Source organism: Natator depressus, chromosome 28 (genome assembly GCF_965152275.1).
Source record: "Natator depressus isolate rNatDep1 chromosome 28, rNatDep2.hap1, whole genome shotgun sequence".
In the NCBI taxonomy this organism is placed as follows: domain Eukaryota; kingdom Metazoa; phylum Chordata; order Testudines; family Cheloniidae; genus Natator; species Natator depressus.
Genome location: NC_134261.1, coordinates 689,364 through 711,215, shown reverse-complemented (window position 1 = coordinate 711,215; position 21,852 = coordinate 689,364). Strand labels below are relative to the sequence as shown.

At 74.3% G+C, this 21,852-nt stretch overlaps 2 protein-coding genes and 1 pseudogene across 2 annotated transcripts; 1 reads left to right on the top strand and 2 right to left on the bottom strand.

The window, feature by feature from the left end:
* Positions 1 to 1,357: 1,357 nt before the first annotated feature.
* On the bottom strand, positions 1,358 to 11,020 carry ZMYND15 (zinc finger MYND-type containing 15). Its single transcript, XM_074941141.1, is given in 15 exon segments — positions 1,358 to 1,437; positions 1,440 to 1,531; positions 2,206 to 2,287; positions 2,290 to 2,365; positions 3,037 to 3,095; positions 3,634 to 3,763; positions 3,855 to 3,956; positions 4,234 to 4,322; positions 5,699 to 5,785; positions 5,886 to 6,041; positions 6,128 to 6,288; positions 6,377 to 6,532; positions 6,625 to 6,853; positions 7,503 to 7,831; positions 10,649 to 11,020. Coding segments are annotated over 14 exon segments (1,827 nt in total). The 5' UTR covers position 7,831; positions 10,649 to 11,020.
* LOC141978815 (serine protease 55-like) lies at positions 10,167 to 20,438 on the bottom strand (annotated as a pseudogene).
* Positions 14,222 to 19,638, top strand: LOC141978743 (uncharacterized). The gene is given in 12 exon segments (XM_074941065.1): positions 14,222 to 14,226; positions 14,508 to 14,792; positions 14,873 to 15,349; positions 15,528 to 15,696; positions 15,699 to 15,818; positions 15,821 to 16,012; positions 16,014 to 16,507; positions 17,296 to 17,787; positions 17,859 to 17,909; positions 17,981 to 18,031; positions 18,163 to 18,398; positions 19,628 to 19,638. Coding segments are annotated over 12 exon segments (2,583 nt in total).
* Positions 20,439 to 21,852: the final 1,414 nt, after the last annotated feature.

The following is a 21,852-nucleotide window of genomic DNA, read 5'->3' as shown; positions in this document are numbered from 1 at the left end:
CGTCCAACGCCGCGCCCCATCACCGATTCACAGGCCCCGTGCCACGCCCCGGCCTTTACCCAGTCTCCTGGGAGCAGCTCCGTGACCCCCCACCCCCCCATGTCTGCTCCCGCCAGCGGGGGCGGACGCTTGCCCAAGGAGGGGCGGGCGAAGGAGTCAAGGTTCAGTCCTCGAAGCTCCCGCCGGAGCCTCTCCGCCTCTCCCCCCACGGCTTGCACACACCGGTTACCGGCCGTGGCCGCGTCCTAGCACACAGGGCCGCTGAGCGACATGTACCCCAGAGCAACCCCCCCGGCGATCGCTGGCAGCACCCGGGGAAGGGGGCAGAGAGACCTGGGCGGGGGGGGGGAAGGGGGGCAGGGATGGAGGGCCAGGTAGACAAACAGGTTGGAACATGGCATGCGGGGACGCGGCGCGGGGGGACGGGCAGACGGGGGACACGGGACAGACGGGGGGACAGCCAGCAGGGGGACGCGGGGCAGACGGGGGGACGCAGGACAGATGGGGGGACCCGACGGCCTGGACAGACGGACAGAAAGTCCCCCCACCCGCCCGCCCGCCCTCCGCCCCACTCACCATGAGCCCCCGCCGGCCAGGCCGCCCATCAGCCAGACCTGCAGGCTGAGGTGCTCGGTCCAGCCCGTCTCCCCGTTGGGGAAGATCAGCAGGACGTTGGCCACGATGCAGCCCAGGGCCATGGGCACCAGCGCCAGCCCCACCACGCGCGAGCAGCTCCCCGTGCACATGGCTCAGGGAGGGGTGGGACCTCTCTGCCCGGAGCCGGAGGAGTGGGGGGCCGCTGCCCGGAGCCGGAGGATTCGGGGGGCCGCTGCCCGGAGCCGGAGGAGTGGGGGCCGCTGCCCGGAGCCGGAGGATTCGGGGGGCCGCTGCCCGGAGCCGGAGGAGTGGGGGGGCCGCTGCCCGGAGCCGGAGGATTTCGGGGGGGGCCGCTGCCCGGAGCCGGAGGATTTCGGGGGGCCGCTGCCCGGAGCCGGAGGATTTCGGGGGGGCCGCTGCCCGGAGCCGGAGGAGTCCCAGCCGCGTCTCCCGGGGCCCAGGGCTGTTTGCTCTGCGATAAGCCGGGCAAAGGGCTGCGTCGGATGCGACGTCACTGACCCCCCCCCACCCGGTGCCAGGGGCAGAGTCGCGGCTCGACCTTGGAGCCGGGGGGCGGGGGGGGGGAGCCGGTGCCTGGCCCGGCCGGGGCGGGGGGGGGGGGGCGACGTCAATGTCGGGGGAGGGGGGCAGGACTGGCTCATCCCCAGGGCGGGGGGAGGGGGACCCCGGGTCGGACAGTAACGAGGCGCAGGCTCCGTTAGCCAGGGCGGGGTTTATTAGCCCCCCCGCCGCCCCCCCCTCACTTGCGGCGGCGGCCGCCGCGGTTCTGCCGCTTCTCCTTGCGGCGGGCGCGGGTTGGGCCGGGCTCCGGGTGGGCGGGGCTGGGGGCGGGGGCGGGGCCGGCCCCGGGGGCTGCCGCGGCGCCCCCGCCCCCCCCTTGTACAGCAGGTGGAAGATGAAGGCGTTGGAGTACCTGGGGGGGGGAAAAGGATACAGGGGTCAGAGGTCACAGCAATTATGGGCAATGGGGGTCAGAGGTCATTGGTGGGGGGGGTCCAGGGGTCAGGGGGAGCCAAAATACAGAGGCGAGGGTCAATAGGTCAGAGGTTATGTCATCGGTTGGCGCCATGGCAGGGGTTAAAGGTCATGGAGAGGGGCAGGAGGTCAAAGGCCATTGCAAGGGGTGCAGTGACACTGGGGTCAGAGGTCACGACAATGTGACGGGGGTCGGAGGTCACATGGATGGCGGATGACCTGGGTCAAAGGACATTCTGGCAAGGCCAAGGGAAGGGTCACTGGTGTTGGGGGTCAGAGGTCACGCTAATGAGAACAAGGGTCAGAGGTCATTCCAGTGTGTGAGGGGGTCAGGGGTCATGCTAACGAGAACAAGGGGTCATAGGTCGCTCCAGTGTGTAATGGGGGTCAGAGGTCACACTAAAAGGGTGTGGGGTCAGAGGTCACTCGTGACGTACAAGGGGTCATAGTGCCACAGGGGCCAGAGGTCAGGTCACGGGGCGAATGACCGTGGGGTCAAAGGTCACACAAAGGGGAGGGGTCAGAGGTCACCCTACAGCAACCACAGGGGTCAGAGGTCATGTTAGCGGCCGCCCCCTCCCCCGCTGATGCCGCCGGCCCCCCGGCACCCACCAGGGCATGGCGTTGTCGACGCCGGCCTGGCGGAAGGGCGAGCGGAAGGGGTTGACGTGGGGCGGGCCGGTGCTGCCCCCGTCGCCATGGAGACCGTGGCCTCGTCCACCGCGCAGCTGTACTCGCTGCACTCCGTGAAGTAGGCCGGGACCCGGAGCGCCTGCGGGGGAGACGGAGACATGGGGACCCAGGCGTCCGGGGCCGGAGCCAGAGCCGCCGGGGAGCCAGGCGTCCGGGGCCGGAGCCAGAGCCGCCGGGGAGCCAGGCGTCCGGGGCCGGAGCCAGAGCCGCCGGGGAGCCAGGCGTCCGGGGCCGGAGCCAGAGCCGCCGGGGAGCCAGGCGTCCGGGGCCGGAGCCAGAGCCGCCGGGGAGCCAGGCGTCCGGGGCCGGAGCCAGAGCCGCCGGGGAGCCAGGCGCCCGGGGCCGGAGCCAGAGCCGCCGGGGAGCCAGGTGTGAGGGGCTGGAGGTGCTGGGAACCCAGGCATCCGGGGTCGGAGCTGCCGGGGACCCGGGCGTCCGGGGGCAGAGCCGCCGGGAACCCAGGCGTCCGGGGCTGGAGCCACCAGGGACCCAGGTGTGAGGGGCTGGAGGTGCTGGGGACCCAGGCGTCCGGGGCGGAGCCGCCGGGGACCCAGGCGTCCGGGGGCGGAGCCGCCGGGGACCCAGGCGTCCGGAGCTGGAGCCGCCGGGAATCCAGGTGTGCAGGTCCGGAGCCACCAGGGACCCAGGCGTCCGGGGCCGGAGTCTGGGGGTGCGGCAGGAAGAGAGGAGTTTGGGGTGCTGCGGGACGAGGGGAGCTTTGGGGGGGGGCCGTGGGTCGGGGGCACCCACCTGCAGGCGGGGCAGGGCACTGAGCCAGGTGTCCTTCAGTGCAAAGCCAGAATTGAACCCTGAGAAATAACGGGGGGAGGGGGCTCAGGGGTCGGCCACAAACGAGGGGACCCCCCCCCGCTGCTGCCCCGGGGGGACCCCTCTCCTCCCTCAGGGAACCCCTCCCCTCACTGTCTGCCCTCCCCTCCCCCGGGGCCCCACCCCAGACTGCGCCATCCCCATGCGGTGGGGTTCCCCACGTGCCCCCCTAGAGAGCTCCCTCTCCCCTCTCTGCCACACAGCCCCCCCAGGTCCCCCCTTGGCCTGAGACCCTCCCCCCCCGACAGCTGCCCAGGGTCCCCCCTCCCTGGCCTGAAACCCTCCCCCCCCGACAGCTGCCCAGGGTCCCCCCTCCCTGGCCTGAGACCCTCCCCCCCCGACAGCCCCCCAGGGTCCCCCCTCCCTGGCCTGAGACCCTCCCCCCGACAGCCCCCCAGGGTCCCCCCTCCCTGGCCTGACGACCCTCCCCCCCGACAGCCCCCCAGGGTCCCCCCTCCTGGTCTGGGCCCCTCCCCCTGGGCTCCCCCCCAGCCAGGACCCCCGGGGGGGGACACTCACCGATGACCAGGTCGGGTTTGGGGCCCTGCAGCAGGGGGGTGGGCTGGGCGCAGAATTTCAGCTGCAGCCCCCCCCGCCCCCCCTTGGCCTTGGGGGCCGGGCCAGGCCAGATGCGCACCCCCTGCGTCTCCTGGGAGGGGGGGAAGAGATATGGGGGGATGATCAGCCATGGGGGGGGTGAGGCTCAGGGACCCCCCCGCCCCCACCGGGCCCCCCCTCACCGTTCTCTGCAGCAGGAGCTGCTGCCCGTCGGCCTCGGGGGGCAGGACGCCCCCCAGAAAGAGGAGCTCCAGTGACACGTGGGGCAGCAGTACGGACAGCTCCTGGGGGGCCCAAAGGAGAGGAGGGGGTCACAGCAAGCCCCGCACAGCCCCACGGTGCCCCCCCATACCCAGCAGAGCACTGCCCTGCCCCACGGCGTCCCCCATACTCGCCAGAGCACAGCCCTGCCCCACGGCGCCCCCCCATACCCACCAGAGCACAGCCCTGCCCCACAGCACGCCCCTGCCCCCCCACACCCGCCAGAGCTGAGCCCTGCCCCACGGCGCCCCCTGCTCCCCCATACCCTCAGTGCCCAGCCCCCATGCCCCCCCCACGCACCCAGAAGAGGGGGGCCATGTCCGACTCCTTCCCCGTCTCCACGATGTGAATCTTCAGCGACTGTTTGTTCAGGATGTTCAGCTCCGGGACTGGGGGGGTCAGAGAAATGGGGGGGGTCAGAGGGGGGCAGGGGACCCCCCCCCGTTCCCAGACCCGCCCCAGGGCTGGGGCTCCCCACTCCTGCCCAGATGGTGATGCCAGCTTCCCAGCCCCCCCATCCTTCCCCCGCGGAGGGACCCCCCCGCCCCCCCAGGCCCCCCCCACTCACAGTGCCGGGGGGCCAGCTGGGTGACGATGTAATAGACGCTCAGGGGGTAGCTGAGCAGCACGGCCAGGGGGGAGCCCAGCGGGAGCCCCCGCCACGCGTAGTACTCCCGCCACGAGCCTGGGGGGACACGGGGGTCAGGGCGGCTGGGGGGCAGCCCCCCGCCGAGCTACGACTGCCCCTCCCCGCCTGCAGGACCAGCCCCAGCCCCAGCTGCCACTGGCCCCGCCCCCTCCTCCCAGCTCCCACTGGCCCCGCCCCTCTTCCCACTGACCCATCCCCGCCACCCAGCTGCCACTGGCCCCGCCCCCTCCTCCCAGCTCCAATTGGCCCCGCCCCCTCCCACTGGTCCCGCCCCCTCCCCAGCTGCCACTGGCCCCGCCCCCTCCTCCCACTGACCCCTCCCCCGCCTCCCAGCTGCCACTGGCCCCGCCCCCTCCTCCCAGCTCCCACTGGCCCCGCCCCCTCCTCCCACTGACCCCTCCCCCGCCACCCAGCTGCCACTGGCCCCGCCCCCTCCTCCCAGCTCCAATTGGCCCCGCCCCCTCCCACTGGTCCCGCCCCCTCCCCAGCTGCCACTGGCCCCGCCCCCTCCTCCCACTGACCCCTCCCCCGCCACCCAGCTGCCACTGGCCCCGCCCCCTCCTCCCAGCTGCCACTGGCCCCGCCCCCTCCCCAGCTCCCACTGGCCCCGCCCCCAGCTGCCACTGGCCCCGCCCCCAGCTGCCAGCTCCCACTGGCCCCGCCCCCTCCTCCCAGCTCCAATTGGCCCCGCCCTCCTCCCACTGGTCCCGCCCCCTCCCCAGCTGCCACTGGCCCCGCCCCCAGCCGCCACTGGCCCCGCCCCCTCCTCCCAGCTGCCACTGGCTCCTCCCCCAGCTGCCACTGGCCCCGCCCCCTCCTCCCAGCTCCCACTGGCCCCGCCCCCTCCTCCCACTGACCCCTCCCCCGCCACCCAGCTGCCACTGGCCCCGCCCCCTCCTCCCAGCTCCCACTGGCCCCGCCCTCCTCCCACTGGTCCCGCCCCCTCCCCAGCTGCCACTGGCCCCGCCCCAGCTGCCACGGGCCCCGCCCCCTCCTCCCAGCTGCCGCTGGCCCCACCCCCTCCCCAGCTGCCACTGGCTCCTCCCTCAGCTGCCACTGACCCCCCCGCTGCGAACCCCCCCCCCCCGCTATTACCCGCCCCTGCCCCTGTCTCACTGAAATAGGTCCTGGGTGCAGGGGGCTCGGGGGAGGTGGGGGGCAGGGCCGCTCCCCCCTCCGGCCTCAGCGCTTCGAAGGGGTTACCTGTGGGGGGGGAGGGAAAGGGGGTGTTAGTGGGGGGGATGGGAGCCGGCGCCCCCTAGAGGGCTCAGGCCCCAGCCCCCCCCGTCCCGTCCCCGCTCACCGCTCTGCAGGGGGCCGGGTGTCCAGTCCTTTCTGCCCCCCAGCCCCACACCGTAGTCGGGGGCCCGGACCAGCATGCTCTCGTGGGCCCAGTACCCCCGGGTCAGCCCCCGCGCGGCCAGGAACCCCTCCTTGTTGAACCCGTCGCCGGTCACCTCTGCAAGGCAGACGGGGGGGGACCCCGATAAACCCCAGCTCTGTGTGGGAGGGGGCCCCCCCGCCGCCCCCCGCCCCGGGGCTCACCGGCGGCGAAGCTGAAGGGCAGGTCGGCCAGCTGGCGGGCGCGGGCCACGTACCCGGCCATGCGGGGGCACCAGGCCCGGTGGGCCGCGTCCTCGGGGCTGCGGGCCCAGTCCGCGGCCCGGCACCGCTCGGAGCAGTACAGGACGGCCCGGCACTGCTGGCTGGGGGGGGGAGGGCGACGGGGGGGGCTCAGAGCCAGCCTGGGCCCCCCCCCCCCGGTACCCAGCCGCCCCCCGCCCCGCTGCTCACCACGGCGCCAGCCGCCCCTGGAACCCGTGCCTCTTGCACACGTGGCAGGCTCGCACGCGCATGGAGGGGAAGGTGAAGGTGGGTCTCGGCCCCCAGCCCCGCATGGGCCCCGGGCTCAGGCGTACCCCGAGCCGGGGCAGCAGGGGCTCCAGCGACCTGCGGGGAGAGCCGGGGGGGGTGGGGGGGCTCAGCGGGGCGGGGGACGGGCACGGAGCCCCCCCCTCCCCCGCCCACTGTCTCACACTCACTTGTGCAAGGCGGGGTCCCCCACGGCCAGCAGCCGGGGCCGGCGGGGCTCCCCCGCCCCCAGCGGGCAGGCCATGCTCCGGCCCAGCAGCTCCAGCGCCAGCTGCTCCAGCGGGGGGGGCGCGGCCGGCTGGGGGGGGGCCCCGGCCCCCAGCTGGAAATCCAGGCCCATCACCGTCCCGTGCTCGTCCGTCACCAGCAGGAGGCGCTGCACATGCACCAGGGCCTGGCCTGGGGGGGGGCGGCGGAGGTGAGGCCGGCTGGGGGGGCGGGGCACAGCCCTGGGTGTGGGGCAGGGGATGGGCCCAGCGGGGGTGGGCAGATGGGGGGGTGCCCGGTGAAGAGGGGGTGTCTGGCAGGGTGGGGCGTAGGGGGACAGGCAGAGGAGGGGGAGGGGGACTGGCGGGGAGCCCCAGGGGGCCAGGCGCTGGGTTGGGGGAGGGGGGAGTCAGGGGATGGGGGGCCTGGCAGTGGGTTGGGGGGATGGGAGCCAGGCAGGGGAGCCCCAGGGGCCCGGCGGTAGGTTGGGGGATGGGGAGGTAGCGACAGGGGGCCCGGTGGTGGATTGGGGAGATACGGGCCAAGCAGGGGAGCCCCACAGGGAAGGGGGCCAGGCGGTGGGTTGGGGGAGGGGGAGGCAGGGACGGGGGGCCCGGCGGCGGATTGGGAGGCCGGGGGCCAGGCAGGGGAGCCCCACAGGGACGGGGGGCTCGGCGGTGGGTTGGGGGGACGGGGGCCAAGCAGGGGAGCCCCAGGAGCCAGGCGGTGGATTGGGGGAGGGGGAGGCAGAGACGGGGGGCCCGGCGGTGGGTCAGGGAGCCAGGGGCCAGGCAGGGGAGCCCCACAGGGACGGGGGGCCCGGCGGTGGGTCGGGGGGTACCTGTCTCCGGCCCCTCGTCCTCCTCATCCAGGCGCAGGAAGGTGACCGTCCGCTGTAGGTCCCGCAGCTGCAGGGCGTCCTCCCCGCAGAGCCGCCCCCGGGGCTCCCCCCGGGCCCCCCCCGGCAGCGCCAGGCCCAGGCCCAGCCGGGGGTTGGGCAGCAGGTGCAGCAGCCAGAGGGCGGGGTCGGGGGGCAGGCGCCGGACGTGCCCCTCCTGCCGGCGCTGGTGCTGCCCGTCCCGGGGGCCCCCGGCCTGGCGCCGGTGCCACCCCAGGAGCAGCTCTGCCAGGTCCAGCACCTCGGCCCGGTACCCCGTCACGAACTCCATCCTGGGGGGCCGGGGGGTTAGAGCAGGGAGCCCCCCAAACTCTGACCCTGCGCCCCCAAACCCCCACCCCGGTACCCCGTCATGAACTCCATCCTGGGGGGTCAGGGGGTTAGAGCAGAGAGCCCCCCAAACCTGCACCCTGCGCCCCCAAACCCCCGCCCCGGTACCCCGTCACAAACTCCATCCTGGGGGGTCGGGGGGTTAGAGCAGGGAGCCCCCCAAACCTGCACCCTGCACCCCCAAACCCCCGCCCCGGTACCCCGTCACGAACTCCATGCTGGGGGGCTGGGGGGTTAGAGCAGAGAGCCCCCCCAAACCTGCACCTTGGGCCCCCAAACCCTCGCCCCGGTACCCCGTCATGAACTCCATCCTGGGGGGCCGGGGGGTTAGAGCAGGGAGCCCCCCCAAACCTGCACCCTGCACCCCCAAACCCCCACCCTGCACCCCCAAACCCCCACCCCGGTACCCCGTCACGAACGCCATCCTGGGGGCCTGGGGGGTTAGAGCAGGGAGCCCCCCAAACCTGCACCCCCAAACTTGCACCCTGCGCCGCCAAACTCCCGCCCCGGTAACCTGTCACGAACTCCATCCTGGGGGGCCGGGGGGTTAGAGCAGGGAGCCCCCCCAAACCCCCACCCTGCACCCCAAAACCCCCACCCTGGTACCCCGTCATGAACTCTATCCTGGGGGGGCCGGGGGGTTCAAGCAGGGAGCCCCCCCAACCCCCACCCTGCACCCCCAAACCCCTGCCCCGGTACCCCGTCACAAACTCCATCCTGGGGGGCCGGGGGGTTAGAGCAGGGAGCCCCCCCAAACCTGCACCCTGCACTCCCAAACCTGCACCCTGCACCCCCAAACCCCCGCCCCGGTACCCCGTCACGAACTCCATCCTGGGGGGCCGGGGGGGTTAGAGCAGGGAGCCCCCCCAAACCCCCACCCTGCACCCCCAAACTCCCGCCCTGGTACCCCGTCATAAACTCCATCCTGGGGGGCCGGGGGGTTAGAGCAGGGAGCCCCCAAACCACCACCCTGTGCCCCATCATGAACTCCATCCTGGGGGGCCGGGGGGTTAGAGCAGGGAGCCCCCCCAAACCCCCACCCTGCACCCCCAAACTCCTGCCCTAGTACCCCATCATGAACACCATCCTGGGGGGCTGGGGGGTTAGAGCAGGGAGCCCCTCAAACCTCCACCCTGCACCCCCAAACCTCCACCCTGCACCCCCAACCCCCCCCGGTACACCATCACGAACTCCATCCTGAGGGGCCGGGGGGGTTAGAGCAGGGAGCCCCCCAAATCTCCACTCTGCACCCCCAAACCTCCACCCTGCACCCCCAAACTCCCAGACAGGTACCTGGTCACAAACTCCATCCTGGGGGGTTAGAGCAGGGATCCCCCCAACCCCGTTACCCAGTCCTGAATTCATTCCTGGGGGGCTGAGACACCCCCTAGGTCCCCCGATCCCCATCCCACCTCCTGTGCCCCCCATTTCCCTATCCTTGACCCCCATCCTAGCACCCCTCCCCCCTCCCAGCCCCGCTGAATAAAGTCCTCCCAGATTCCTGGACCCTGACCCTCTGGACCCCCTGAACTGCCCGACCCTCCCACTGCTGCCCCCCAACCCTCGAAATAACCCCAATCCAGCCCTGCCCCCCCATCGCCCCAGCCCCCTCCCCCCACCGTACCTGCTTCCTCCAGCTGATTTGAAGGTAAATACCCGGGTGCCCCGAGATTCCACTGTGACATCACGGGGTTCCGGCTCCCCGGGGAACCCCCTCCCCCGCCCTGCCCCAGCTCCTGCCACCCCCAGATTCCCCCCCTCACTCCTCCGGGGCCCCCTAGGGGTGAGCGCCCTCCGCTGCTCTCCCGGATGCCTGGGTCCCATCTCCTCTCCCCATCCCCCCGCAGCGGTGAGTGCCCTGCTCTGCTTTCCCGGACACCTGGGTCCCATCTCCCCTCCCCCCTCCACGCGCTGGGGTGGGCACCCTGCCCTGCCCTGCCGGACGCCTGGGTCCCATCTCCCCTCCGCCGGGGTGGGCACCCTCCTCTGCTGTCCCGGACGCCTGGGTCCCATCTCCCCTGCCCAGGGGTGAGCACCCTGCTCTGCCCTCCCAGATGCCTGGGTCCCATCTCCCTTCGGGTGGGCACCCTGCCCTGCCCTGCCGGACGCCTGGGTCCCATCTCCCCTGCCCAGGGGTGAGCACCCTGCTCTGCCCTCCCGGATGCCTGGGTCCCATCTCCCCTCCCCCACCACCCCCTGGGGTGGGCACCCTGCCCTGCCCTGCCGGACGCCTGGGTCCCCTACTCCCAGTGAACAGTTCGCTCTCCACTTCGCCACATAATATTTAATGCCCCTTCGCCCTCCTGCCCCCGGCCCCCGAAGGGCGGCCAATGTCGCCCTCCCCTCCCAGAATCCTTTGCAGCGCCGGCCTTGTCCTCTTCCCAGCATGCCTTGCGTCTCGCTCGCTCAGCCCAGCCACCTCCCCAGAGCCAGCCCCAGGGCGAGGCCGAGGGGCCGCCACGGGCAGGGGCGGGGCCCCCCGCCTCCGGTGACCCCCGGCGCCGCCTTCGGGGGGGTGGGCGTGGCCTTCTGGGGCCTCAGGGGTCTCCCCGCGGCGGCGGTGGCCTCGTCCATCCAGGCCCGGTAGTTGGCCACGCGGGTGTAGACGCCCGGGCGCTGGGGCCGCCCGCAGCCCCGGCCCCAGCTCACGACGCCCACCTGGTACCAGGGGGAGCCCTGGGGGGCCTGGCACTGCAGGGGCCCCCCGCTGTCACCCTGAAACGAGAGGCCGAGTCAGCCCACCGAGGCGGAAAACGCACCAGCAAGAAACCGGGAGGCCGAAGGAAGGAGGAAAGGGATCGACTCCCGGGCGAGAAAAGCAGCCGACGAGGACGAGAGGCAAGGAGCCGGAAAAGCAGGAAGGAAACGCGCGAGGAGCGAAGGAGAGAAGCCAAGCCGGGAAGGAGCAGACGGGTCAATTAACCGTCAGCCGAGGAGGCGGAAAGGAGGAAACGAGTCAAGGGAGGCGAAAACGAACGCACGAGAAAAACGAGGCCACGAACCAACCCACGAGAGGAAACGACGGGGAAACGGAGGCGATGAACGAAGCGTGGAAGGAGGGGGCGGGCCACAGAGGAAGCGAAGGACGAGACGCCGGAGAAAACACGAGACCGCGACAAACCGACGAGGGAGGCAGCGAAGGGAGGAGGGAGGAAGGGCGCGGAGGAGGAAGGATGGGGAGGAAGCGAGGGAGGAGGGAGGAAGCGGAGGGGGAAGGAAGGAAGGAAAGAGGAAGCGAGGGAGGAAGTGATGGGGGAAGGGGGGAAGGAGGAAGCGAGGGGGGAAGGATGGGGAGAGGGAAGAGAAGGAGGAAGGAGGGAGGGAAGCGAGGGGGCAGGACGGGCAGGAGGAAGGGGGCAGGAGGAAGCGAGGGGGGCAGGACGGGCAGGAGGAAGCAAGGGGGGCCGGAGGAAGCAAGGGGGCAGGACGGGCAGGAGGAAGGGGGCAGGAGGAAGCGAGGGGGGCAGGAGGAAGCAAGGGGGGCAGGATGGGCAGGAGGAAGGGGGCAGGAGGAAGCGAGGGGTCAGGACGGGCAGGAGGAAGGGGGCAGGAGGAAGTGAGGGGGGCAGGACGGGCAGGAGGAAGGGGGGCAGGAGGGAAGCGAGGGGGGCAGGAGGAAGGGGGCAGGACGGGCAGGAGGAAGGGGGCAGGAGGAAGCGAGGGGGGCAGGACGGGCAGGAGGAAGGGGGGCAGGAGGAAGCGAAGGGGGCAGGAGGAAGCGAGGGGGGCAGGAGGAAGTGAGGGGGCAGGAGGGGCAGGAGGAAGGGGGGCAGGAGGAAGCGAAGGGGCAGGACGGGCAGGAGGAAGGGGGGCAGGAGGAAGCGAGGGGGGCCGGAGGAAGGGGGCAGGAGGAAGCGAGGGGGCAGGACGGGCAGGAGGAAGGGGGCAGGAGGAAGCGAGGGGGGCAGGACGGGCAGGAGGAAGCAAGGGGGGCAGGACGGGCAGGAGGAAGCAAGGGGGGCAGGACGGGCAGGAGGAAGCAAGGGGGGCCAGAGGAAGCAAGGGGGGCCGGAGGAAGCAAGGGGGCAGGACGGGCAGGAGGAAGGGGGCAGGAGGAAGCGAGGGGGGCAGGACGGGCAGGAGGAAGCAAGGGGGGCCGGAGGAAGCAAGGGGGCAGGACGGGCAGGAGGAAGGGGGCAGGAGGAAGCGAGGGGGGCAGGACGGGCAGGAGGAAGCAAGGGGGGCAGGAGGAAGCAAGGGGGGCAGGATGGGCAGGAGGAAGGGGGCAGGAGGAAGCGAGGGGTCAGGACGGGCAGGAGGAAGTGAGGGGGGCAGGACGGGCAGGAGGAAGGGGGGCAGGAGGAAGCGAGGGGGGCAGGAGGAAGGGGGCAGGACGGGCAGGAGGAAGGGGGCAGGAGGAAGCGAGGGGGGCAGGACGGGCAGGAGGAAGGGGGGCAGGAGGAAGCGAAGGGGGCAGGAGGAAGCGAGGGGGGCAGGAGGAAGCGAGGGGGCAGGACGGGCAGGAGGAAGGGGGCAGGAGGAAGCGAGGGGGGCAGGACGGGCAGGAGGAAGCAAGGGGGCCAGAGGAAGCAAGGGGGGCCGGAGGAAGCAAGGGGGCAGGACGGGCAGGAGGAAGGGGGCAGGAGGAAGCGAGGGGGGCAGGACGGGCAGGAGGAAGCAAGGGGGGCAGGAGGAAGCAAGGGGGCAGGATGGGCAGGAGGAAGGGGGCAGGAGGAAGCGAGGGGTCAGGACGGGCAGGAGGAAGGGGGGCAGGAGGAAGCGAGGGGGCAGGACGGGCAGGAGGAAGGGGGCAGGAGGAAGCGAGGGGGGCAGGAGGAAGCGAGGGGGGCAGGACGGGCAGGGGGCAGCGACCCCAGCAGGGAGGCGTCAGGCGCGGGCGGGAACGAAGCCGCCTTCGCGGGAATGGGGCAGACGGGGCCGTGCGAAGGATGAAGCCGCGGGGGGGGGGTGTCCCCGGCCCAGGGGCATGAGGGTGTCGGGGGACATCCGGGGTGCAGTTGGGGGCCTTCAGGGGGGTCTGTGCAGGGGCCTGGGGGGGGTCCTGCTCCCTGGGGGTGGGTGGGGCAATGGCTGAGCCTCATCCCGTTGGGGGAGAGTTGGGGGGGGGCCCTGGGCGTGGAGGGGCAGGGGAGGGGCTCAGGCGAAAGGGGGGGTCTAGGTGGGGGAGGGACTGAGGGGAAAGGGGGTTCTGGGCGGGGGCCCCCACCTGGCAGGCGTCCCGGCCGCCCTCCTCGAGCCCGGCACAGACCATGTTTTGGGTCAGGGCCCCATCCACCACATGCAGCGTAGCCAGTCGAGGATCCGCACGCTGGCCTCCCGCAGCGCCCCCGACACCCGCTCCTGCCCTGCGAGAGACGGCACTGCAGCCTGGGCCAGACCCCCCCGAGACCCCCCCCCGGACCCCCTCAGCCAGCCAGCCACCCCCCTGGACCAAACCCCCATGGAAACCCTCCCCAGCCACACACCCCTCTGTGACGGAGCGGGACTGTTCTTCATGTTTCCTCTGAATCGGGTGGGGGTGCCTCAGTTTCCCCCATGCAGTTCTTAAGTATCTAGGGGGTGGGGTAAGGGAGTATGATCATTACAGAGCCCTAGAGGGCAGGTGTGTGCAGGGGTCTGGACACAGAGAAGGGCCGACACCCTGTTTCCTGGCCACTGATAGCCTGGCCCTTCCCCCCTGCCAGGTGAGAGCTAAAAGGTTGGAGAACAAAGGGGTCCGGTGCCCTCCTGGCCGGAGGAGGGGCTGGAGGGGGTTTCAGTTTGGGGCTGGCTGGGACATGGAGTGAAGGGCAGACGTGGTTGTCTGGCTCCCTGCCCCCAAAATGGACCCAGCTGAGGGGTCCGGTTCTCTGCACCTACAAGCTCTGTGTCAGACCATGTCCCTGTCGTCTAATAAACCTTCTGTGTTACTGACTGGCTGAGAGTCCCGTCTGACTGCGGAGTTGGGGGGCAGGACCCTCCCCGAGAGGAGACGTCCCCACAGTCCTGCCCGGCTTCGCGGGGAGCAGCTCCAGAGCATCGCCCGGGGACGCCGGACACCCTCCAGCCCCACCCAGCCCCAGCCGGGCCCCCCGAGGGGCCAGGCCCCCGCTCACCATACTCCGTGGTGCCCCACCCGGCCACGAAGCAGCTGCCCCACTGCCCCTCGTCCTCCTCGTCCGGCTCCCCGGGGAGGCAGAGGAGGCCGAGGCCCCGGCCGGGGGGCAGGGGCCGGCTCAGCAGCAGCAGGGCCAGGTCCGAGTCGTACGTGGTGCGGCTGTAGCTGGGGTGGGACAGGATCCGCCGAACCCGCCGGGTGACGCCGCCCACGCCCAGGGTCACGCTGCCGGCCGCCACCCTCACGTCCTGGGGCCTGGGCAGGGGGAGAGGGAATGGCGCCCCTCACTCCCGCCCCGCAGCCCCCGTTACCCCAGCCCCGCCCCCCCAGCCCCGCCGGCGCCCCTCACTCCCGCCCCGCAGCCCCCGTTACCCCAGCCCTGCCCCCCCAGCCCCGCCGGCGCCCCTCACTCCCGCCCCGCAGCCCCTGTTACCCCAGCCCTGCCCCCCCAGCCCCGCCGGCGCCCCTCACTCCCGCCCCGCAGCCCCCGTTACCCCAGCCCCGCCCCCCCAGCCCCGCCGGCGCCCCTCACTCCCGCCCCAGAGCCCCCGTTACCCCAGCCCTGCCCCCCCAGCCCCGCCGGCGCCCCTCACTCCCGCTCCGCAGCCCCCGTTACCCCAGCCCTGCCCCCCCAGCCCCGCCGGCGCCCCTCACTCCCGCCCCGCAGCCCCCGTTACCCCAGCCCTGCCCCCCCAGCCCCGCCGGCGCCCCTCACTCCCGCCCCGCAGCCCCCGTTACCCCAGCCCTGCCCCCCCAGCCCCGCCGGCGCCCCTCACTCCCGCCCCACAGCCCCCGTTACCCCAGCCCTGCCCCCCAGCCCCGCCGGCGCCCCTCACTCCCGCCCCGCAGCCCCCGTTACCCCAGCCCTGCCCCCCCAGCCCCGCCGGCGCCCCTCACTCCCGCCCCGCAGCCCCCGTTACCCCAGCCCTGCCCCCCCAGCCCCGCCGGCGCCCCTCACTCCCGCCCCACAGCCCCCGTTACCCCAGCCCTGCCCCCCAGCCCTGCCGGCGCCCCTCACTCCCGCCCCAGAGCCCCCGTTACCCCAGCCCTGCCCCCCCAGCCCCGCCGGCGCCCCTCACTCCCGCCCCGCAGCCCCCGTTACCCCAGCCCTGCCCCCCCAGCCCCGCCGGCGCCTCTCACTCCCGCCCCTCAGCCCCCGTTACCCCAGCCCTGCCCCCCCAGCCCCGCCGGCGCCCCTCACTCCCGCCCCTCAGCCCCCGTTACCCCAGCCCTGCCCCCCCAGCCCCGCCGGCGCCCCTCACTCCCGCCCCCAGAGCCCCCGTTACCCCAGCCCTGCCCCCCAGCCCTGCCGGCGCCCCTCACTCCCGCCCCACAGCCCCCGTTACCCCAGCCCTGCCCCCCCAGCCCCGCCGGCGCCCCTCACTCCCGCCCCACAGCCCCCGTTACCCCAGCCCTGCCCCCCCAGCCCCGCCGGCGCCCCTCACTCCCGCCCCGCAGCCCCCGTTACCCCAGCCCTGCCCCCCCAGCCCCGCCGGCGCCCCTCACTCCCGACCCGCAGCCCCCGTTACCCCAGCCCTGCCCCCCCAGCCCCGCCGGCGCCCCTCACTCCCGCCCCACAGCCCCCGTTACCCCAGCCCTGCCCCCCCAGCCCCGCCGGCGCCCCTCACTCCCGCCCCGCAGCCCCCGCTACCCCAGCCCTGCCCCCCAGCCCCGCCGGCGCCCCTCACTCCCGCCCCACAGCCCCCGTTACCCCAGCCCTGCCCCCCCAGCCCCGCCGGCGCCCCTCACTCCCGCCCCGCAGCCCCCGCTACCCCAGCCCTGCCCCCCCAGCCCCGCCGGCGCCCCTCACTCCCGCCCCAGAGCCCCCGTTACCCCAGCCCTGCCCCCCCAGCCCCGCCGGCGCCCCTCACTCCCGCCCCGCAGCCCCCGTTACCCCAGCCCTGCCCCCCCAGCCCCACCGGCGCCCCTCACTCCCGACCCACAGGCCCTGTTACCCCAGCCCTGCCCCCCCCAGCCCCGCCGGCACCCCTCACTCCCGCCCCACAGCCCCTGTTACCCCAGCCCTGCCCCCCCAGCCCCGCCGGCGCCCCTCACTCCCGCCCCGCAGCCCCCGTTACCCCAGCCCTGCCCCCCCAGCCCCGCCGGCGCCCCTCACTCCCGCCCCGCAGCCCCGTTACCCCAGCCCTGCCCCCCCAGCCCCGCCGGCGCCCCTCACTCCCGCCCCGCAGCCCCTGCTACCCCAGCCCTGCCCCCCCCCAGCCCCGCCGGCGCCCCTCACTCCCGCCCCACAGCCCCCGTTACCCCAGCCCTGCCCCCCAGCCCTGCCGGCGCCCCTCACTCCCGCCCCAGAGCCCCCGTTACCCCAGCCCTGCCCCCCAGCCCCGCCGGCGCCCCTCACTCCCGCCCCGCAGCCCCCGTTACCCCAGCCCTGCCCCCCCAGCCCCGCCGGCGCCCCTCACTCCCGCCCCGCAGCCCCCGTTACCCCAGCCCTGCCCCCCCAGCCCCGCCGGCGCCCCTCACTCCCGCCCCGCAGCCCCCGTTACCCCAGCCCTGCCCCCCCAGCCCCGCCGGCGCCCCTCACTCCCGCCCCGCAGCCCCCGTTACCCCAGCCCTGCCCCCCCCAGCCCCGCCGGCGCCCCTCACTCCCGCCCCACAGCCCCCGTTACCCCAGCCCTGCCCCCCCAGCCCCGCCGGCGCCCCTCACTCCCGCCCCGCAGCCCCCGTTACCCCAGCCCTGCCCCCCCAGCCCCGCCGGCGCCCCTCACTCCCGCCCCGCAGCCCCCGTTACCCCAGCCCTGCCCCCCCAGCCCCGCCGGCGCCCCTCACTCCCGCCCCACAGCCCCCGTTACCCCAGCCCTGCCCCCCCAGCCCCGCCGGCGCCCCTCACTCCCGCCCCGCAGCCCCCGTTACCCCAGCCCTGCCCCCCCAGCCCCGCCGGCGCCCCTCACTCCCGCCCCGCAGCCCCCGTTACCCCAGCCCTGCCCCCCCAGCCCCGCCGGCGCCCCTCACTCCCGCCCCGCAGCCCCCGTTACCCCAGCCCTGCCCCCCAGCCCTGCCGGCGCCCCTCACTCCCGCCCCGCAGCCCCCGTTACCCCAGCCCTGCCCCCCAGCCCCGCCGGCGCCCCTCACTCCCGCCCCAGAGCCCCCGTTACCCCAGCCCTGCCCCCCCAGCCCCGCCGGCGCCCCTCACTCCCGCCCCGCAGCCCCCGTTACCCCAGCCCTGCCCCCCCAGCCCCACCGGCGCCCCTCACTCCCGACCCACAGGCCCTGTTACCCCAGCCCTGCCCCCCCCAGCCCCGCCGGCACCCCTCACTCCCGCCCCACAGCCCCTGTTACCCCAGCCCTGCCCCCCCAGCCCCGCCGGCGCCCCTCACTCCCGCCCCGCAGCCCCCGTTACCCCAGCCCTGCCCCCCCAGCCCCGCCGGCGCCCCTCACTCCCGCCCCGCAGCCCCCGTTACCCCAGCCCTGCCCCCCCAGCCCCGCCGGCGCCCCTCACTCCCGCCCCGCAGCCCCTGCTACCCCAGCCCTGCCCCCCCCAGCCCCGCCGGCGCCCCTCACTCCCGCCCCACAGCCCCCGTTACCCCAGCCCTGCCCCCCAGCCCTGCCGGCGCCCCTCACTCCCGCCCCAGAGCCCCCGTTACCCCAGCCCTGCCCCCCAGCCCCGCCGGCGCCCCTCACTCCCGCCCCGCAGCCCCCGTTACCCCAGCCCTGCCCCCCCAGCCCCGCCGGCGCCCCTCACTCCCGCCCCGCAGCCCCCGTTACCCCAGCCCTGCCCCCCCAGCCCCGCCGGCGCCCCTCACTCCCGCCCCGCAGCCCCCGTTACCCCAGCCCTGCCCCCCCAGCCCCGCCGGCGCCCCTCACTCCCGCCCCGCAGCCCCCGTTACCCCAGCCCTGCCCCCCCAGCCCCGCCGGCGCCCCTCACTCCCGCCCCACAGCCCCCGTTACCCCAGCCCTGCCCCCCCAGCCCCGCCGGCGCCCCTCACTCCCGCCCCGCAGCCCCCGTTACCCCAGCCCTGCCCCCCCAGCCCCGCCGGCGCCCCTCACTCCCGCCCCGCAGCCCCCGTTACCCCAGCCCTGCCCCCCCAGCCCCGCCGGCGCCCCTCACTCCCGCCCCACAGCCCCCGTTACCCCAGCCCTGCCCCCCCAGCCCCGCCGGCGCCCCTCACTCCCGCCCCGCAGCCCCCGTTACCCCAGCCCTGCCCCCCAGCCCTGCCGGCGCCCCTCACTCCCGCCCCACAGCCCCCGTTACCCCAGCCCTGCCCCCCCAGCCCCGCCGGCGCCCCTCACTCCCGCTCCGCAGCCCCTGTTACCCCAGCCCTGCCCCCCCCCAGCCCCGCCGGCGCCCCTCACTCCCGCCCCGCAGCCCCCGTTACCCCAGCCCTGCCCCCCAGCCCTGCCGGCGCCCCTCACTCCCGCCCCACAGCCCCCGTTACCCCAGCCCTGCCCCCCCCGGCCCCGCCGGCGCCCCTCACTCCCGACCCGCAGCCCCCGTTACCCCAGCCCTGCCCCCCCAGCCCCGCCGGCGCCCCTCACTCCCGACCCACAGCCCCTGTTACCCCAGCCCTGCCCCCCCAGCCCCGCCGGCGCCCCTCACTCCCGCCCCAGAGCCCCTGTTACCCCAGCCCTGCCCCCCCCAGCCCCGCCGGCGCCCCTCACTCCCGACCCACAGCCCCCGTTACCCCAGCCCTGCCCCCCAGCCCCGCCGGCACCCCTCACTCCCGCCCCACAGCCCCTGTTACCCCAGCCCTGCCCCCCCAGCCCTGCCGGCGCCCCTCACTCCCGACCCACAGCCCCTGTTACCCCAGCCCTGCCCCCCCCCAACCCCGCCGGCGCCCCTCACTCCCGCCCCGCAGCCCCTGTTATCCCAGCCCTGCCCCCCCCCAGCCCCGCCGGCGCCCCTCACTCCCGACCCACAGCCCCTGTTACCCCAGCCCTGCCCCCCCCAGCCCCGCCGGCGCCCCTCACTCCCGACCCACAGCCCCTGTTACCCCAGCCCTGCCCCCCCCCAGCCCCGCCGGCGCCCCTCACTCCCGCCCCACAACCCCTGTTACCCCAGCCCTGCCCCCCCCAGCCCCGCCGGCACCCCTCACTCCCGCCCCACAGCCCCTGTTACCCCAGCCCTGCCCCCCCAGCCCCGCCGGCGCCCCTCACTCCCGACCCACAGCCCCTGTTACCCCAGCCCTGCCCCCCCAGCCCCGCCGGCGCCCCTCACTCCCGACCCACAGCCCCTGTTACCCCAGCCCTGCCCCCCCAGCCCCGCCGGCGCCCCTCACTCCCGACCCACAGCCCCTGTTACCCCAGCCCTGCCCCCCCAGCCCCGCCGGCGCCCCTCACTCCCGCCCCGCAGCCCCTGTTACCCCAGCCCTGCCCCCCCCCAGCCCCGCCGGCGCCCCTCACTCCTGACCCACAGCCCCCGTTACCCCAGCCCTGCCCCCCCAGCCCCGCCGGCGCCCCTCACTCCCGCCCCGCAGCCCCCGTTACCCCAGCCCTGCCCCCCCCGGCCCCGCCGGCGCCCCTCACTCCCGCCCCGCAGCCCCTGTTACCCCAGCCCTGCCCCCCCCGGCCCCGCCGGCGCCCCTCACTCCCGCCCCGCAGCCCCTGTTAGCCCAGCCCTGCCCCCCCCGGCCCCGCCGGCGCCCCTCACTCCCGCCCCGCAGCCCCTGTTACCCCAGCCCTGCCCCCCCCAGCCCCACCAGCGCCCCTCACTGCTGACCCGCAGCCCCCTGCTAGCCCCGCCGGCTCCCCTCACTCCCGATCCGCAGCCCCCTTACCGGATGTCGTGGAAGCAGTGGGCCGCGCTCAGCACCCACCAGGAGTGTATGACGCTCCCCCCACAGAAGTGGTGCCCTTGGGTCTGGATACTCACAATCCAGGGCCATTCCCCGGGGCGGCTTTTCTGCCCCCCGATGATGCGGGGCACGGGGGAGGTGCTGAGGCTGTCGTATCCCGGCCGGAAGCCACAGCCTGGGGAGACAGAGCCCCTGTTAGCGACATTTGCCCCCCTCTGCCTGCCAGCCCCCCATCCCTTCCCAGAGCTGGGAGAGAACCCAGGAGTCCTGGCTCCCAGCCCCCTCTGCTCTGACCCATCAGCCCCACTCCCCTTCCAGAGCCAGGGAGAGAACCCAGGAGTCCTGGCTCCCAGCCCCCTCTGCTCTAACCCACCGGTCCCTGCTCCCCTCCCAGAGCTGGGGAGAGAACCCAGGAGTCCTGGCTCCCAGCCCCCTCTGCTCTAACCCACCAGCCCCCACTCCCCTCCCAGAGCCGGGGAGAGAGCCCAGGAGTCCTGGCTCCCAGCCCCCCTGCTCTAACCCACCAGCCCCCACTCCCCTCCCAGAGCCGGGGAGAGAACCCAGGAGTCCTGGCTCCCAGCCCCCTCTGCTCTGACCCATCAGCCCCCACTCCCCTCCCAGAGCCGGGGAGAGAGCCCAGGAGTCCTGGCTCCCAGCCCCCCTGCTCTAACCCACCAGCCCCCACTCCCCTCCCAGAGCCGGGGAGAGAACCCAGGAGTCCTGGCCCCCAGCCCTTCACATCTGCTGCTCCTGTAGCCAGCCCATTTAATGGCTGTGGCAGGTCTCCCCCACACCCCCGTCCCTGTTCCCTGGATGACATCACAGCACTGCATGTGTGACATCAGAGTCCGCCGTGACATCACAGGCAGCCAAAGCCTGGGAGGGGAGGGGTTGCCCTGTCCCGGACCCAGCCCCCTTCTGGGGCAGGGGGGAGGGCACGATTGGGGGAGGGGCACCTTCCCCCCCCTTCCCCCGCCCGGCACCCACCTGTCACCCAGACGCCCATGGCCCCAAGGAGGAGGAGCTCCAGCAGTAGCCAGGCTGCCATTGGCTGCCCCCAGCCGCGGGAGAGGCGGAGGGTGGGTGCAGGGGGAGGAGCTGCCCGCCGTGACATCACAGTACCGCTGGCGATGACATCACAGTGACATTTAAAGGGCCGCGCACACACTCCCCCTCCCCGGCCCCAGGTGCCCCTTCGCCCCGCACTTCCCCCGGCCCCACAGCAAGGGGGCCCAGGGAGAGACAGCGGACCCCCAAGAGGGGCCGGCGCATTGCAAGGAGATCCCCCCCCGGCCGAGAGAGAGCGCGTGGAGGGGGGGGGGGCGCGTCTGGGGGTCCGGGACGGAGGGGGGGGGTTTAAGAATTTTTTAAAAATCTGTCTCTATTGTAATGTTCAGAGTTGCAGGAAGGACTCCCAGTCTCTGGCCCCCCCGCCCCAGGCCCTCGGCCCCCAGTTCCCGCTCCCCCCGGCTTCCGGGTGTTCACGGTCGCTGCCCGGCCAGCAGGTCTCCCCCGCATCCCCAAGGCCATTTCATTGCTCCGGGGACAGTTCCCGGGAACGTTTCCCAAACCTCCCCATTCCCCCTCTCGGGGCGGGGGCGGGGGGCAGGACGCCTGGTGACCAAGTGGGGGTTTCCCCCGTGTTACGTGGTATGTGAGTCGTGCTGGTTTGCCTGAAGGCGGTGTGTGCCTCAGTTTCCCTGGGTTCCCGACAGCTCATAACATGTCCCCACCCCCCAGCCAGTGGGAGTTAGGGGCCGAGAAGACCGGAGGCCGCAAACCCCACCAGGGAGCCCTTGGCAACTGTGAAGTGGGGCTAATGATACCCACCTGCTTTGTAAAGTGCGTTGAGATCTCCGGAGGGGAAGGGCTGCATCGGAGAGGGCAGATCCTCTAAGACAGTGGCCGACACCCTGTCCCCTGAGGGCCCGGGCCCTGTCATGGACTCCCAGTCGTGCCCACTCTTGGCCCCGTGTGGTCCGTGGGGGGAACCCCCTTCAGCGCGACAGCCCTTCTCGAGGGTCCACTCTCTTGGCGGTCCAGCCCCTCCACCTCCTGGAGCCGCACCTCTTGGAGCCTTAGCCTGCCTGTCTCTGCCATGGGCCCCCTCAGAGAGTCCCCTCGCTCGGGACCCCCAGGCCCTCCATTCCCAGAG